The 19,306-nt window shown below is 39.7% G+C and overlaps 2 protein-coding genes and 1 long non-coding RNA gene across 4 annotated transcripts in view; 2 read left to right on the forward strand and 1 right to left on the reverse strand.

Moving 5' to 3' along the window:
• Positions 1 to 720: 720 nt before the first annotated feature.
• fabp2 (fatty acid binding protein 2, intestinal) lies at positions 721 to 2,710 on the forward strand. Its single transcript, XM_021619074.2, has 4 exons — positions 721 to 871; positions 1,276 to 1,448; positions 1,985 to 2,092; positions 2,428 to 2,710. The coding sequence occupies exons 1-4, from the start codon at positions 805 to 807 to the stop codon at positions 2,476 to 2,478; spliced, it is 399 nt and encodes a 132-aa protein (XP_021474749.1). The 5' UTR covers positions 721 to 804; the 3' UTR covers positions 2,479 to 2,710.
• A 6,878-nt stretch (positions 2,711 to 9,588) lies between these two features.
• LOC118936708 lies at positions 9,589 to 10,865 on the forward strand. The gene is made up of 3 exons (XR_005034180.1): positions 9,589 to 9,603; positions 10,140 to 10,247; positions 10,583 to 10,865. It is a non-coding gene; the product is annotated as an uncharacterized LOC118936708 (long non-coding RNA).
• usp53b (ubiquitin specific peptidase 53b) overlaps positions 10,690 to 19,306 on the reverse strand; it is a 55,813-nt gene continuing 47,196 nt past the window's right edge. For both annotated transcript variants that reach the window (XM_021619073.2, XM_021619071.2), the window contains exon 19: positions 10,690 to 15,068. The gene's annotated coding sequence lies outside the window, so the exon portion shown is untranslated. The remainder of the gene's footprint in view (positions 15,069 to 19,306) is intronic.

Raw genomic sequence — 19,306 nt, forward strand, 5'->3', positions numbered from 1 at the left:
CCCCAGGTCGTTGCTGTAAATGAGAATGTGTTCTCAGTCAACTTACCTGGTAAAATAATGGATAAATAAAATACTACTACTAATGTACTAGTACTATTACTAATACTACTACTGCTATTACTACAACTACTACTACTATTAATGCACTACTACTACTACTGCTACTACCACTGCTATTACTACTACTAACTGCTACTATCTACTACTACTACTACTACTATTACTACTACTACTTGTTTACTACTACTACTACTACAGCAACTTCTACTACTACTACTATTTACTACTACTACTACTACTATTTACTACTACTACGACTATTTACTACTACTACTACTACTACTACTACTACTACTACTACTACTTGTCTACTACTACTACAACTTGTAGTAGGAGTAGGAGCAGCAGCAATACTGCTCTACTAAATAGATGGAAAACAGTGACTCATTGTTTATAACAAAGGAACCATCCTGCACATCCGAAGCACAGCACAGATTATATGCGGCCACAAATAACTATGTGATAGTAAAGGGCAAAGGATGTCGAAACAATAACCTTGCATATTGTATGATCATTAAAGGGACAATTACCATTGTCCCAAAACACAGCTATTGGCACTACACAGTGGAAGATAATGACTTGTGTAGCCTTGAGGAAATATGAGCTTTACACACCACATCAGCATATGAGATAGGGGAGAGCGATAAGAGAGTGAGCTAACACAGGCAGTGGTTTAAAAGGCCAAGTGGTAGGCTAAGGCAGGTCACTCCTTAGAGTAGAGCCAGTCCAACCCTTCCAGCAACCATGACCTACAACGGCACTTGGAAAGTAGACCGCAGCGAGAACTATGAGAAATTCATGGAGCAGATGGGTAAGAGATCAATAGTTTTTGGAAAATTAGTTTTGGGGGAAAGACACTTCGGCACAAATGGCCTTTTGGTGGATGTTGAAAGCAAAGACAAGTAGGCCTACAAAATGTTTACAGAAACAGGCATACAAAGTGCATTTAATGCAAATAAAGTCAATTCACTTTTTGTACCACAGGCAATTCAGTGGTGTGTTTGTATAAAATCGATTTTTAATGCATTAAATGCCTTTAGATTAGAGGACTATGTATGTTTTCTGACATTTGACATAAGGCACTGTAAAATGATTGCATAATATCTAGCCAGGTGCTGCACTGTAGTACATACAAATGAAATATCTTGTATAGTCGTTTACGCATGGTTCAATTCGATTTGGAGTTGGACACATGGATTGTGTCTCTGTTCACAGGTGTCAACATGGTCAAGAGGAAGCTGGCCGCTCACGATAACCTCAAGATTACCCTTGAACAAACTGGAGACAAATTTGTCGTGAAGGAGGCCAGTTCTTTCCGCACGCTGGATATGGAATTTACCCTGGGAGTCACCTTTGAATATGCTCTTGCAGATGGGACAATGCTATCAGTAAGCAATGCATTTATACAGTATTATATAGTATTATATTCTTGCAGCCATACATACAATGGCTGTGGTAGAGCCTAGGCATAGTTTTTATGTTGATGCGTAGTGTATTCCCAGGAGAAGAAATTAGTAACAACATAATTGAATGGGTGCATACCACAATTCCAAAGATTTTATTCCTATCTGTTATTTCCAATAACAAACGTTTATTGCATTATTGTTCTGCGCTCGAAGCTATTCAATACTTGATAATGAGTTGCAAAGTACAGGGCACAGTCACATTGGCACTGTTCCAACATGTCCACACTAGGATACCAGTTAAAACACATTCACAATACATGTCTTCATTATGTACAGTTTGCTACTGTGCATTTAGGAACACAGGCCTGATGAAGTATAAAACCTTTCAGCAACTAGATGAATATGATAAGGAAATCTTTTTCGATGTGCAGCATGACTGCAAAAAAGATTACCTGGCGTGTTGCCACTTGATTCTTGGACCAGTATCATGATGAATTATTTGACCTTTCACCCCCCAGGGTACATGGGGCATGGAAGGAGACATGATGAAAGGTACATTCACCAGAAAGGACAATGGAAAGGTGCTGACAACTACCAGAGCCATTGTTGGAGAGGAACTTGTACAGGTTAGTTACCCTCTAAGGAAAATGTTATTTGCATGTGAAAAAAGTGTATATGCACCCTGTTTTACACACCCTAAATGAAAACATATTTACACTTCTGAAGAAGAAAACAGGCAGCAGACCTTGGCCAAAGTACAAATCAAATGCTTGAAAGTACCTAGCTTGATTTACCTTGGAGTTTGCAATGTTGGGACAATTCCATTGGTTTAATTATACAGGGCAAACCAAATCAAGTGCAGCATTTGACAGAAGTATTTGTCATGGATATGGATTTGAACCAGGTCTGGTTGTAGGATATTTTTGTTGTCATAATAAAATATATACTCTTCCTCCAACAGAGCTACAGCTATGATGGAGTCGAAGCCAAGAGAATTTTCAAGAGGGGTTAGAGGAAACCGATCAAACAATCCAACCACTAAGATCAAGAAGAGCTACGTTCAAAACCAGAATGATACCATTTTACAACCTTTCTGAAGCCACTGGACCACTTTAGGTCTTTGTAACGCCAACATCATTTTTAGCTGTACAAGATGCACTGTTTGTAATAGAAATGTGTAAAGCAGGTTTTATTTGCACTTCAAGTTTTGATATTTTAAGAAGTAAACACATTTTTGAATTATTTATGGACTGATTTTCTCATTTTCTCAATGTCCACAAAATGTATACAGATATTTGTGAATATTCAAGATTAGATGAGTGCAAGCACACTAGCGCAATACACTATTGCCAATGACTGTGACTCACTGTTGTCAATCATCAATGGAAATCAAGTGACTGCAAAAACCAGAGGCATACAAAAAACGTTTAGTGATTGCATAATTTTAAGTTTATTAAACAATGAATAAAAATAAATGCATAGGCATCTCCAAAAATATAAAGTGTACACAGTCAGCTATACTGTACATGTTTCTTTTCAAATGGAACATGTTAAACCTTCTCATGGAAAAAATGCAAAGGCACTCCAGATATAACAGCAGAGCAATATATACAAAATCCATACTCCCAAAAATACCCAGTGAGAAAAACAATTAAAACCTTTCCGCTGAAGCAAGACTTACATAAATAAATAATAAACTGTATATTACATGAATATATTAATGTAAAGCATTGAAATAACCAACTTTACAACAAGCGAATAAAAACACTACTAGTGAGAACTGGGAACACAGTTAGTTTCATGTTGAGCTCAAAAAGATTAAAGAGGATTCATATATCAACAGCCTAGGAACCTTAGTGGGCAAATACTATGACATCCATTGTTATTACTGTCCCGGTTTGTTGAGTCTTTATTTATTATTATTATTTGAATGTCAAAATGTCATAACAAAAAATGAAATTTACCAGACATAATGGCAAAACCATTAATTTTGAAGCAGCATGGATTTAAATAAATTACAAAAATCAAATGACGGATCACAATTGGATTACATTTTGTTTTGATAACTGAAAAAGGACAGCCAAGATGCTAAGTTTTCAATAGCTTTTTTCTCTTAAAGATTTGTGCACATAGACGCAGCACTACATTTTATGCTGATGAATGTAAAAGATTCTAATATCGGGGATATTGACTTGCATTGAATTTGTGCCATTAGATGGTAAAACGTTTGCATTTGGAGACAGTGGCCAGGTAAACAAAACCAAAGCACGGATTGCTGTCTCACCTTGTCCATAGACTGCATAGACCAACATGTAATTTTGTAATTTGGGTGAACTATCCCTTTAAATAATTTGTGTTCTTCTGAAAGTAGCAGGGTTTTGTTTTTGGTTCTGCCCAACCATGTAATTGCTTTACCTGTTCTTTGCACACATTGCAAATGGATAGAGGAACATTGCAATTAAAATAAATCATTACGTTAATGAATCTACATACGTATCCCCAGTTAGCCGCAATGAAGTTTTGCCTATTGATGACTTAAATACCATAAAACTACAATGTAGCTCTGTTGTAATTTTTTATAACAGGCAATGGAGTTGAGATATCTGGAAAGTTTTCAAGAGACATTTTCCTCTCACCAAGAAGCACTTTGCATGAGCAAACTAACCATAACATTTTAAATATGTAATGACACATGATCCAAGGCAATTTCCAAATGCTGCAAAATTGCAACATAAATCATGAGCTGCAGTGTTCAGAAATCCCCATGGATAAAGTACCATCCCACCTATATAAAATATTACGGATAGTTTCCTCAAGCAAACTGTCACCAACACAAGTGTTATACTGTGAAGTGTTAAAGGTTAAATGCAGCTGTTTTTATCTCAATATCAAATCATTTCTAGGTAACAATGAAATGCCTTACTTTGATTGTTTTCAATTAAAATTTTCAAAAATAAACAAAAATATCTTATTAGGAATAGCAAATTCTCGAGCAAGAATTTTGCTAGGACTGCCTGGGAGTGATTTGAGCAGGGGAAAACTACAAAAAAAGATTTTTTTTTGCTTTTGCTGTTAATGGTGGAGAGGTTTGGAAATCTCGTATCTTCGACCCATCTCTCAGTCTATTAACTAATTTACTGCATGTTGATGTCACCATGGAAGGCCAATATTACCTCCCACCAAAACAGGCAGAAATTTCAGACGCTCTTTTCAAACAGCTTACACTAAAATGGTTTTCATCATTATCACAATGTCACAGTATTATTCCAACCTCATAGTGTGGAAATATATATAGAACAAGATTTTGACTGCACTGGGCCTTTAAAGTTTACACATTAGCATGATCTGAATGGTTTTATGGATCACCAAAACTGAAGCCATCTCCCATTGGGTTATTTACCTAATACTTTTCTTCCTTTAACAATGTGAAATGTGAAAATGTTGTATGTAAAAAAGTTATGGTAAAAGTTATGGTTCCTGGTTTTTGACAGGGAAATTACCCCTGACCTATCCAATGAAAACAGCATGAAATTAATTTTAATGTGAATTATATTTGTTTGGCTTCATTCAGAAACATCTAGAGGGCAACTTGCTATCGGATTTACCAACATTTAAATCAATTGCACCTTAAATTGTGATACTATGGGTGTCATTGCCAAAAACGTATTGACACAATCATGCTTACATAGTGTCCAACACTTTGGCCCGGATTCAATCCGATCGTAGGTTATAGACATTGATGAAAACATATTGACACAATCATGCTAGCATAGTATCCCACACCTTGGAACACTATGCTTTTTTCAGACTTACGCTATTTTCCGATTGAGACAACATTAGCATTTACCGTAAATAGGATCTCCGTGAATGTGGAAACATTGGCTTTAAAAGCTGCAATAGCTATAACTCGCGATCATATTGAATCCCTGCCGTTATCTTCTCTCTAAATAAATACAATAAATAATAACAACTTAAAGGATTTTTTTTTGCTGTTTTCAAACATACCTCTATTTTTTCCACTTACTCTGAAAGTAGTCTATGGGGCCAAAGAAACTGTCATCCACAGGTTTGATTTGTTTAAATAGCCACTATTAACAATTGGGAGTGATAGGGGCAAGCTCACCATGTTCAAAATTGCACGACCAAATCAACTCAAATACCTTCAAATCACTGGTGCGAAGGTGTCTGGCCGGCTCTGTCTGGCCGGCTCCCCTCTCTACACTGGCTTGCTAGTGCTCTCCCATTCCGTCCCTAAGAGAGGTGCATCACGTCGTGCAAGGCTTTTTTCGCTATACTCAACGTTATCTTCCTGTCCGGTTTTGGGCTTGTGTGGTGGGGGAGATCTTTGTGGGCTATACGCCGCCTTGTCTCTGGGTAGTAAGTCGGTGGTCTGTTGATATCCTTCTAGTGGTGTGGGGGCTGTGCTTTGTCAAAGTGGGTGAGATTACATCGTGCCTGGTTTGCCCCGCCTGGGGGTATCGTCGGGCAGGGCCACAGTGTCCCCGACCCCCCGTCTCAGTCTCCAGTATCTATGCTGCAATATGGAGTTTTTCCTAGCCACCTTGCTTCTACACCTGCATTGCTTGTTTTGGGGTTTTAGGCTGGGTTTCTGTATACACACTTTGTGACATCTGCTGATGTAAAAAGGTATTTATAAAGATATTTGATTGATTGAAGTCACTTCTAATTCTAATTCTGAACATAGTGAGCTTTACCCTATCATTCCTTTCACTTTTTGGTTAGCAGTGGCTAAAGTTGGTCAAGTTAGCAGTGGTTGAAATAAATCTGATGTCTCTCCTGCCCTATAAAGTACTTGCATGGTACTGTATGTGGAAAAATTGAGGCAGGTCAAAAAAGTGTAGATATCATTTAAGTAGACCCAATAACATAAACCAATTGGAATTTGGATGTCAGTTGGATACAAATGTAAAGTATGCCATGCGCATGCTCATACTGTACACATCACTATTGTTACCTCTTTATAAGTCCTCATGCAGGTTGGCTAACATTATTACAGTTGTCTATTCAGCAGGATAACAAGTATACAAACACAATGATAGTGTTTGTATTATGAGATTGCTGAATTTGCCGCTTATATTCGGAAACAGAATTTGTGTTGGCTACACAATCAGAGATGCACATTACCTTAAACCAAAAGGTATAGAGTGTATACTCAACAGGTAATCCTTATATTTTACTGTATTATGACTTGGACTGCCCTTTCCAACTTCCAACTCATCTATCAACATAGATACATTTTTTCTCTGACAGTGGACTATCAAACTGTATCTTACTTTAAAATACATAGAAGTACTTCAGTAACCCACAGTGCATCAGTGATTTGACATTTGACACTGATTACAGTTGAAGTTCTGGGAGCAACACTTTTCCAGCCAGCAGACTCTTTGGCATCCAGTTCAATAGCTTATTTTATATGGACATCAGACCTATGAGTAAGAAGAGGACAGTAGATTATTATGACAGTAGATTATTATGATATGGATTATATGTGTACGCCATGAATACATTTTCACTGTTTACATTAAGAAATAAATGCCATTTAGCATACATACATTGTTTATGTATGGGTGGACGTGGGAATTGAAACCACTGTCCTGGTGTTGCAAGTGCCATGCTCTACCAAATGAGCAACAGAGGACCGCATTACTAATGTGTGTTATAGAGCTTGTTGCTAAAAACCTTTCTTGTCCTTACACACTTCTTGTATTGCAGACCTGGGTACAATATCTGTCAAATATTTTCAAATACATGGAGTTTCATTTCATTTGGTTGAGTACAATGAAACCAATGCAATATTACTAGAAGTGCACCACACAAACTATATATTTTTGATTAACAGATATTTTAAAGTATTTAAACTACTCAACCTATGTATTTGATCTAAGTCTTGTTTATTGGTTGTGCATTTTTCAGCTCTTGTTTTTGCTTGTTTAAGTTGACATTTTAGTAATTTAGTAGACACTTGTATTCAGAGCAGCTTAGTTAGTGCATTTGTCTTAAAGGCCCAATGCAGCTGTATATACAGTGCCTTGCGAAAGTATTCGGCCCCCTTGAACTTTGCAACCTTTTGCCACATTTCAGGCTTCAAGCATAAAGATATAAAACTGTATTTTTTTGTGAAGAATCAACAACAAGTGGGACACAATCATGAAGTGGAACGACATTTCTTGGATATTTCAAACTTTTTTAACAAATCAAAAACTGAAAAATTGGGCGTGCAAAATTATTCAGCCCCCTTAAGTTAATACTTTGTAGCGCCACCTTTTGCTGTGATTACAGCTGTAAGTCGCTTGGGGTATGTCTCTATCAGTTTTGCACATCGAGAGACTGAAATTTTTTCCCATTCCTCCTTGCAAAACAGCTCGAGCTCAGTGAGGTTGTATGGAGAGCATTTGTGAACAGCAGTTTTCAGTTCTTTCCATAGATTCTCGATTGGATTCAGGTCTGGACTTTGACTTGGCCATTCTAACACCTGGATATGTTTATTTTTGAACCATTCCATTATGTTTTGGATCATTGTCTTGTTGGAAGACTAATCTCCGTCCCAGTCTCAGATCTTTTGCAGACTCCATCAGGTTTTTTTCCAGAATGGTCCTGTATTTGGCTCCATCCATCCATCTTCCCATCAATTTTAACCATCTTCCCTGTCCCTGCTGAAGAAAAGCAGACCCAAACCATGATGCTGCCACCACCATGTTTGACAGTGGGGATGGTGTGTTCAGCTGTGTTGCTTTTACGCCAAACATAACGTTTTGCATTGTTGCCAAAAAGTTCAATTTTGGTTTCATCTGACCAGAGCACCTTCTTCCACATGTTTGGTGTGTCTCCCAGGTGGCTTGTGGCAAACTTTAAACAACACTTTTTATGGATATCTTTAAGAAATGGCTTTCTTCTTGCCACTCTTCCATAAAGGCCAGATTTGTGCAATATACGACTGATTGTTGTCCTATGGACAGAGTCTCCCACCTCAGCCGACAGAGATGGCCGCCTCGCTTCGCGTTCCTAGGAAACTATGCAGTTTTTTGTTTTTTTACGTGTTATTTCTTACATTAGTTCCCCAGGTTATCTTAGGTTTCATTACATACAGTCGAGAAGAACTACTGAATATAAGATCAGCGTCAACTCACCATCAGTACGACCAAGAATATGTTTTTCGCGACGCAGATCCTGTGTTCTGCCTTACAAACAGGACAACGGAGTGGATCCTATGCAGCGACCCAAAAAAATGACTCCGAAAGAGAGGGAAACGAGGCGGTCTTCTGGTCAGACTCCGGAGACGGGCACACCGTGCACCACTCCCTAGCATTCTTCTTGCCAACGTCCAGTCTCTTGACAACAAGGTTGATGAAATCCGAGCAAGGGTAGCATTCCAGAGGGACATCAGAGACTGTAACGTCCTTTGCTTCACTGAAACATGGCTCACTGGAGAGACTCTATCCGAAGCGGTGCAGCCAACGGGTTTCTCCACGCATCGCGCTGACAGAAACAAACATCTTTCTGGTAAGAAGAGGGGCGGGGGCGTATGCCTCATGGCCAACGTGACATGGTGTGATGAAAGAAACATACAGGAACTCAAATCCTTCTGTTCACCTGATTTAGAATTCCTCACAATCAAATGTAGACCGCATTATCTACCAAGAGAATTCTCTTCGATTATAATCACAGCCGTATATATCCCCCCCCAAGCAGACACATCGATGGCTCTGAACGAACTTTATTTAACTCTCTGCAAACTGGAAACGATTTATCCGGAGGCTGCATTCATTGTAGCTGGGGATTTTAACAAGGCTAATCTGAAAACAAGACTCCCTAAATTTGATCAGCATATCGATTGCGCAACCAGGGTTGGAAAGACCTTGGATCATTGTTACTCTAACTTCCGCGACGCATATAAGGCCCTGCCCCGCCCCCCTTTCGGAAAAGCTGACCACGACTCCATTTTGTTGATCCCTGCCTACAGACAGAAACTAAAACAAGAGGCTCCCACGCTGAGGTCTGTCCAACGCTGGTCCGACCAAGCTGACTCCACACTCCAAGACTGCTTCCATCACGTGGACTGGGAGATGTTTCGTATTGCGTCAGATAACAACATTGACGAACATTGACAATGCTATCAGTAAGCAATGCATTTATACAGTATTATATAGTATTATATTCTTGCAGCCATACATACAATGGCTGTGGTAGAGCCTAGGCATAGTTTTTATGTTGATGCGTAGTGTATTCCCAGGAGAAGAAATTAGTAACAACATAATTGAATGGGTGCATACCACAATTCCAAAGATTTTATTCCTATCTGTTATTTCCAATAACAAACGTTTATTGCATTATTGTTCTGCGCTCGAAGCTATTCAATACTTGATAATGAGTTGCAAAGTACAGGGCACAGTCACATTGGCACTGTTCCAACATGTCCACACTAGGATACCAGTTAAAACACATTCACAATACATGTCTTCATTATGTACAGTTTGCTACTGTGCATTTAGGAACACAGGCCTGATGAAGTATAAAACCTTTCAGCAACTAGATGAATATGATAAGGAAATCTTTTTCGATGTGCAGCATGACTGCAAAAAAGATTACCTGGCGTGTTGCCACTTGATTCTTGGACCAGTATCATGATGAATTATTTGACCTTTCACCCCCCAGGGTACATGGGGCATGGAAGGAGACATGATGAAAGGTACATTCACCAGAAAGGACAATGGAAAGGTGCTGACAACTACCAGAGCCATTGTTGGAGAGGAACTTGTACAGGTTAGTTACCCTCTAAGGAAAATGTTATTTGCATGTGAAAAAAGTGTATATGCACCCTGTTTTACACACCCTAAATGAAAACATATTTACACTTCTGAAGAAGAAAACAGGCAGCAGACCTTGGCCAAAGTACAAATCAAATGCTTGAAAGTACCTAGCTTGATTTACCTTGGAGTTTGCAATGTTGGGACAATTCCATTGGTTTAATTATACAGGGCAAACCAAATCAAGTGCAGCATTTGACAGAAGTATTTGTCATGGATATGGATTTGAACCAGGTCTGGTTGTAGGATATTTTTGTTGTCATAATAAAATATATACTCTTCCTCCAACAGAGCTACAGCTATGATGGAGTCGAAGCCAAGAGAATTTTCAAGAGGGGTTAGAGGAAACCGATCAAACAATCCAACCACTAAGATCAAGAAGAGCTACGTTCAAAACCAGAATGATACCATTTTACAACCTTTCTGAAGCCACTGGACCACTTTAGGTCTTTGTAACGCCAACATCATTTTTAGCTGTACAAGATGCACTGTTTGTAATAGAAATGTGTAAAGCAGGTTTTATTTGCACTTCAAGTTTTGATATTTTAAGAAGTAAACACATTTTTGAATTATTTATGGACTGATTTTCTCATTTTCTCAATGTCCACAAAATGTATACAGATATTTGTGAATATTCAAGATTAGATGAGTGCAAGCACACTAGCGCAATACACTATTGCCAATGACTGTGACTCACTGTTGTCAATCATCAATGGAAATCAAGTGACTGCAAAAACCAGAGGCATACAAAAAACGTTTAGTGATTGCATAATTTTAAGTTTATTAAACAATGAATAAAAATAAATGCATAGGCATCTCCAAAAATATAAAGTGTACACAGTCAGCTATACTGTACATGTTTCTTTTCAAATGGAACATGTTAAACCTTCTCATGGAAAAAATGCAAAGGCACTCCAGATATAACAGCAGAGCAATATATACAAAATCCATACTCCCAAAAATACCCAGTGAGAAAAACAATTAAAACCTTTCCGCTGAAGCAAGACTTACATAAATAAATAATAAACTGTATATTACATGAATATATTAATGTAAAGCATTGAAATAACCAACTTTACAACAAGCGAATAAAAACACTACTAGTGAGAACTGGGAACACAGTTAGTTTCATGTTGAGCTCAAAAAGATTAAAGAGGATTCATATATCAACAGCCTAGGAACCTTAGTGGGCAAATACTATGACATCCATTGTTATTACTGTCCCGGTTTGTTGAGTCTTTATTTATTATTATTATTTGAATGTCAAAATGTCATAACAAAAAATGAAATTTACCAGACATAATGGCAAAACCATTAATTTTGAAGCAGCATGGATTTAAATAAATTACAAAAATCAAATGACGGATCACAATTGGATTACATTTTGTTTTGATAACTGAAAAAGGACAGCCAAGATGCTAAGTTTTCAATAGCTTTTTTCTCTTAAAGATTTGTGCACATAGACGCAGCACTACATTTTATGCTGATGAATGTAAAAGATTCTAATATCGGGGATATTGACTTGCATTGAATTTGTGCCATTAGATGGTAAAACGTTTGCATTTGGAGACAGTGGCCAGGTAAACAAAACCAAAGCACGGATTGCTGTCTCACCTTGTCCATAGACTGCATAGACCAACATGTAATTTTGTAATTTGGGTGAACTATCCCTTTAAATAATTTGTGTTCTTCTGAAAGTAGCAGGGTTTTGTTTTTGGTTCTGCCCAACCATGTAATTGCTTTACCTGTTCTTTGCACACATTGCAAATGGATAGAGGAACATTGCAATTAAAATAAATCATTACGTTAATGAATCTACATACGTATCCCCAGTTAGCCGCAATGAAGTTTTGCCTATTGATGACTTAAATACCATAAAACTACAATGTAGCTCTGTTGTAATTTTTTATAACAGGCAATGGAGTTGAGATATCTGGAAAGTTTTCAAGAGACATTTTCCTCTCACCAAGAAGCACTTTGCATGAGCAAACTAACCATAACATTTTAAATATGTAATGACACATGATCCAAGGCAATTTCCAAATGCTGCAAAATTGCAACATAAATCATGAGCTGCAGTGTTCAGAAATCCCCATGGATAAAGTACCATCCCACCTATATAAAATATTACGGATAGTTTCCTCAAGCAAACTGTCACCAACACAAGTGTTATACTGTGAAGTGTTAAAGGTTAAATGCAGCTGTTTTTATCTCAATATCAAATCATTTCTAGGTAACAATGAAATGCCTTACTTTGATTGTTTTCAATTAAAATTTTCAAAAATAAACAAAAATATCTTATTAGGAATAGCAAATTCTCGAGCAAGAATTTTGCTAGGACTGCCTGGGAGTGATTTGAGCAGGGGAAAACTACAAAAAAAGATTTTTTTTTGCTTTTGCTGTTAATGGTGGAGAGGTTTGGAAATCTCGTATCTTCGACCCATCTCTCAGTCTATTAACTAATTTACTGCATGTTGATGTCACCATGGAAGGCCAATATTACCTCCCACCAAAACAGGCAGAAATTTCAGACGCTCTTTTCAAACAGCTTACACTAAAATGGTTTTCATCATTATCACAATGTCACAGTATTATTCCAACCTCATAGTGTGGAAATATATATAGAACAAGATTTTGACTGCACTGGGCCTTTAAAGTTTACACATTAGCATGATCTGAATGGTTTTATGGATCACCAAAACTGAAGCCATCTCCCATTGGGTTATTTACCTAATACTTTTCTTCCTTTAACAATGTGAAATGTGAAAATGTTGTATGTAAAAAAGTTATGGTAAAAGTTATGGTTCCTGGTTTTTGACAGGGAAATTACCCCTGACCTATCCAATGAAAACAGCATGAAATTAATTTTAATGTGAATTATATTTGTTTGGCTTCATTCAGAAACATCTAGAGGGCAACTTGCTATCGGATTTACCAACATTTAAATCAATTGCACCTTAAATTGTGATACTATGGGTGTCATTGCCAAAAACGTATTGACACAATCATGCTTACATAGTGTCCAACACTTTGGCCCGGATTCAATCCGATCGTAGGTTATAGACATTGATGAAAACATATTGACACAATCATGCTAGCATAGTATCCCACACCTTGGAACACTATGCTTTTTTCAGACTTACGCTATTTTCCGATTGAGACAACATTAGCATTTACCGTAAATAGGATCTCCGTGAATGTGGAAACATTGGCTTTAAAAGCTGCAATAGCTATAACTCGCGATCATATTGAATCCCTGCCGTTATCTTCTCTCTAAATAAATACAATAAATAATAACAACTTAAAGGATTTTTTTTTGCTGTTTTCAAACATACCTCTATTTTTTCCACTTACTCTGAAAGTAGTCTATGGGGCCAAAGAAACTGTCATCCACAGGTTTGATTTGTTTAAATAGCCACTATTAACAATTGGGAGTGATAGGGGCAAGCTCACCATGTTCAAAATTGCACGACCAAATCAACTCAAATACCTTCAAATCACTGGTGCGAAGGTGTCTGGCCGGCTCTGTCTGGCCGGCTCCCCTCTCTACACTGGCTTGCTAGTGCTCTCCCATTCCGTCCCTAAGAGAGGTGCATCACGTCGTGCAAGGCTTTTTTCGCTATACTCAACGTTATCTTCCTGTCCGGTTTTGGGCTTGTGTGGTGGGGGAGATCTTTGTGGGCTATACGCCGCCTTGTCTCTGGGTAGTAAGTCGGTGGTCTGTTGATATCCTTCTAGTGGTGTGGGGGCTGTGCTTTGTCAAAGTGGGTGAGATTACATCGTGCCTGGTTTGCCCCGCCTGGGGGTATCGTCGGGCAGGGCCACAGTGTCCCCGACCCCCCGTCTCAGTCTCCAGTATCTATGCTGCAATATGGAGTTTTTCCTAGCCACCTTGCTTCTACACCTGCATTGCTTGTTTTGGGGTTTTAGGCTGGGTTTCTGTATACACACTTTGTGACATCTGCTGATGTAAAAAGGTATTTATAAAGATATTTGATTGATTGAAGTCACTTCTAATTCTAATTCTGAACATAGTGAGCTTTACCCTATCATTCCTTTCACTTTTTGGTTAGCAGTGGCTAAAGTTGGTCAAGTTAGCAGTGGTTGAAATAAATCTGATGTCTCTCCTGCCCTATAAAGTACTTGCATGGTACTGTATGTGGAAAAATTGAGGCAGGTCAAAAAAGTGTAGATATCATTTAAGTAGACCCAATAACATAAACCAATTGGAATTTGGATGTCAGTTGGATACAAATGTAAAGTATGCCATGCGCATGCTCATACTGTACACATCACTATTGTTACCTCTTTATAAGTCCTCATGCAGGTTGGCTAACATTATTACAGTTGTCTATTCAGCAGGATAACAAGTATACAAACACAATGATAGTGTTTGTATTATGAGATTGCTGAATTTGCCGCTTATATTCGGAAACAGAATTTGTGTTGGCTACACAATCAGAGATGCACATTACCTTAAACCAAAAGGTATAGAGTGTATACTCAACAGGTAATCATTATATTTTACTGTATTATGACTTGGACTGCCCTTTCCAACTTCCAACTCATCTATCAACATAGATACATTTTTTCTCTGACAGTGGACTATCAAACTGTATCTTACTTTAAAATACATAGAAGTACTTCAGTAACCCACAGTGCATCAGTGATTTGACATTTGACACTGATTACAGTTGAAGTTCTGGGAGCAACACTTTTCCAGCCAGCAGACTCTTTGGCATCCAGTTCAATAGCTTATTTTATATGGACATCAGACCTATGAGTAAGAAGAGGACAGTAGATTATTATGACAGTAGATTATTATGATATGGATTATATGTGTACGCCATGAATACATTTTCACTGTTTACATTAAGAAATAAATGCCATTTAGCATACATACATTGTTTATGTATGGGTGGACGTGGGAATTGAAACCACTGTCCTGGTGTTGCAAGTGCCATGCTCTACCAAATGAGCAACAGAGGACCGCATTACTAATGTGTGTTATAGAGCTTGTTGCTAAAAACCTTTCTTGTCCTTACACACTTCTTGTATTGCAGACCTGGGTACAATATCTGTCAAATATTTTCAAATACATGGAGTTTCATTTCATTTGGTTGAGTACAATGAAACCAATGCAATATTACTAGAAGTGCACCACACAAACTATATATTTTTGATTAACAGATATTTTAAAGTATTTAAACTACTCAACCTATGTATTTGATCTAAGTCTTGTTTATTGGTTGTGCATTTTTCAGCTCTTGTTTTTGCTTGTTTAAGTTGACATTTTAGTAATTTAGTAGACACTTGTATTCAGAGCAGCTTAGTTAGTGCATTTGTCTTAAAGGCCCAATGCAGCTGTATATACAGTGCCTTGCGAAAGTATTCGGCCCCCTTGAACTTTGCAACCTTTTGCCACATTTCAGGCTTCAAGCATAAAGATATAAAACTGTATTTTTTTGTGAAGAATCAACAACAAGTGGGACACAATCATGAAGTGGAACGACATTTCTTGGATATTTCAAACTTTTTTAACAAATCAAAAACTGAAAAATTGGGCGTGCAAAATTATTCAGCCCCCTTAAGTTAATACTTTGTAGCGCCACCTTTTGCTGTGATTACAGCTGTAAGTCGCTTGGGGTATGTCTCTATCAGTTTTGCACATCGAGAGACTGAAATTTTTTCCCATTCCTCCTTGCAAAACAGCTCGAGCTCAGTGAGGTTGTATGGAGAGCATTTGTGAACAGCAGTTTTCAGTTCTTTCCATAGATTCTCGATTGGATTCAGGTCTGGACTTTGACTTGGCCATTCTAACACCTGGATATGTTTATTTTTGAACCATTCCATTATGTTTTGGATCATTGTCTTGTTGGAAGACTAATCTCCGTCCCAGTCTCAGATCTTTTGCAGACTCCATCAGGTTTTTTTCCAGAATGGTCCTGTATTTGGCTCCATCCATCCATCTTCCCATCAATTTTAACCATCTTCCCTGTCCCTGCTGAAGAAAAGCAGACCCAAACCATGATGCTGCCACCACCATGTTTGACAGTGGGGATGGTGTGTTCAGCTGTGTTGCTTTTACGCCAAACATAACGTTTTGCATTGTTGCCAAAAAGTTCAATTTTGGTTTCATCTGACCAGAGCACCTTCTTCCACATGTTTGGTGTGTCTCCCAGGTGGCTTGTGGCAAACTTTAAACAACACTTTTTATGGATATCTTTAAGAAATGGCTTTCTTCTTGCCACTCTTCCATAAAGGCCAGATTTGTGCAATATACGACTGATTGTTGTCCTATGGACAGAGTCTCCCACCTCAGCCGACAGAGATGGCCGCCTCGCTTCGCGTTCCTAGGAAACTATGCAGTTTTTTGTTTTTTTACGTGTTATTTCTTACATTAGTTCCCCAGGTTATCTTAGGTTTCATTACATACAGTCGAGAAGAACTACTGAATATAAGATCAGCGTCAACTCACCATCAGTACGACCAAGAATATGTTTTTCGCGACGCAGATCCTGTGTTCTGCCTTACAAACAGGACAACGGAGTGGATCCTATGCAGCGACCCAAAAAAATGACTCCGAAAGAGAGGGAAACGAGGCGGTCTTCTGGTCAGACTCCGGAGACGGGCACACCGTGCACCACTCCCTAGCATTCTTCTTGCCAACGTCCAGTCTCTTGACAACAAGGTTGATGAAATCCGAGCAAGGGTAGCATTCCAGAGGGACATCAGAGACTGTAACGTCCTTTGCTTCACTGAAACATGGCTCACTGGAGAGACTCTATCCGAAGCGGTGCAGCCAACGGGTTTCTCCACGCATCGCGCTGACAGAAACAAACATCTTTCTGGTAAGAAGAGGGGCGGGGGCGTATGCCTCATGGCCAACGTGACATGGTGTGATGAAAGAAACATACAGGAACTCAAATCCTTCTGTTCACCTGATTTAGAATTCCTCACAATCAAATGTAGACCGCATTATCTACCAAGAGAATTCTCTTCGATTATAATCACAGCCGTATATATCCCCCCCCAAGCAGACACATCGATGGCTCTGAACGAACTTTATTTAACTCTCTGCAAACTGGAAACGATTTATCCGGAGGCTGCATTCATTGTAGCTGGGGATTTTAACAAGGCTAATCTGAAAACAAGACTCCCTAAATTTGATCAGCATATCGATTGCGCAACCAGGGTTGGAAAGACCTTGGATCATTGTTACTCTAACTTCCGCGACGCATATAAGGCCCTGCCCCGCCCCCCTTTCGGAAAAGCTGACCACGACTCCATTTTGTTGATCCCTGCCTACAGACAGAAACTAAAACAAGAGGCTCCCACGCTGAGGTCTGTCCAACGCTGGTCCGACCAAGCTGACTCCACACTCCAAGACTGCTTCCATCACGTGGACTGGGAGATGTTTCGTATTGCGTCAGATAACAACATTGACGAATACGCTGATTCGGTGTGCGAGTTCATTAGAACGTGCGTTGAAGATGTCGTTCCCATAGCAACGATTAAAACATTCCCTAACCAGAAACCGTGGATTGATGGCAGCATTCGTGTGAAACTGAGAGCGCGAACCACTGCTTTTAATCAGGGCAAGGTGTCTGGTAACATGACCGAATACAAACAGTGCAGCTATTCCCTCCGCAAGGCTATCAAACAAGCTAAGCGCCAGTACAGAGACAAAGTAGAATCTCAATTCAACGGCTCAGACACAAGAGGCATGTGGCTGGGTCTACAGTCAATCACGGACTACAGGAAGAAATCCAGCCCAGTCACGGACCAGGATGTCTTGCTCCCAGGCAGACTAAATAACTTTTTTGCCCGCTTTGAGGACAATACAGTGCCACTGACACGGCCTGCAACGAAAACATGCGGTCTCTCCTTCACTGCAGCCGAGGTGAGTAAGACATTTAAACGTGTTAACCCTCGCAAGGCTGCAGGCCCAGACGGCATCCCCAGCCGCGCCCTCAGAGCATGCGCAGACCAGCTGGCCGGTGTGTTTACGGACATATTCAATCAATCCCTATACCAGTCTGCTGTTCCCACATGCTTCAAGAGGGCCACCATTGTTCCTGTTCCCAAGAAAGCTAAGGTAACTGAGCTAAACGACTACCGCCCCGTAGCACTCACATCCGTCATCATGAAGTGCTTTGAGAGACTAGTCAAGGACCATATCACCTCCACCCTACCTGACACCCTAGACCCACTCCAATTTGCTTACCGCCCAAATAGGTCCACAGACGATGCAATCTCAACCACACTGCACACTGCCCTAACCCATCTGGAATACCTATGTGAGAATGCTGTTCATCGACTACAGCTCGGCATTCAACACCATAGTACCCTCCAAGCTCGTCATCAAGCTCGAGACCCTGGGTCTCGACCCCGCCCTGTGCAACTGGGTACTGGACTTCCTGACGGGCCGCCCCCAGGTGGTGAGGGTAGGCAACAACATCTCCCCCCCGCTGATCCTCAACATTGGGGCCCCACAAGGGTGCGTTCTGAGCCCTCTCCTGTACTCCCTGTTCACCCACGACTGCGTGGCCACGCACGCCTCCAACTCAATCATCAAGTTTGCGGACGACACAACAGTGGTAGGCTTGATTACCAACAACGACGAGACGGCCTACAGGGAGGAGGTGAGGGCCCTCGGAGTGTGGTGTCAGGAAAATAACCTCACACTCAACGTCAACAAAACTAAGGACATGATTGTGGACTTCAGGAAACAGCAGAGGGAACACCCCCCTATCCACATCGATGGAACAGTAGTGGAGAGGGTAGCAAGTTTTAAGTTCCTCGGCATACACATCACAGACAAACTGAATTGGTCCACTCACACAGACAGCATCGTGAAGAAGGCGCAGCAGCGCCTCTTCAACCTCAGGAGGCTGAAGAAATTTGGCTTGTCACCAAAAGCACTCACAAACTTCTACAGATGCACAATCGAGAGCATCCTGGCGGGCTGTATCACCGCCTGGTATGGCAACTGCACCGCCCTCAACCGTAAGG

The sequence above is a fragment of the Oncorhynchus mykiss genome, chromosome 10 (genome assembly GCF_013265735.2).
Source record: "Oncorhynchus mykiss isolate Arlee chromosome 10, USDA_OmykA_1.1, whole genome shotgun sequence".
Lineage (NCBI taxonomy): Eukaryota > Metazoa > Chordata > Actinopteri > Salmoniformes > Salmonidae > Oncorhynchus > Oncorhynchus mykiss.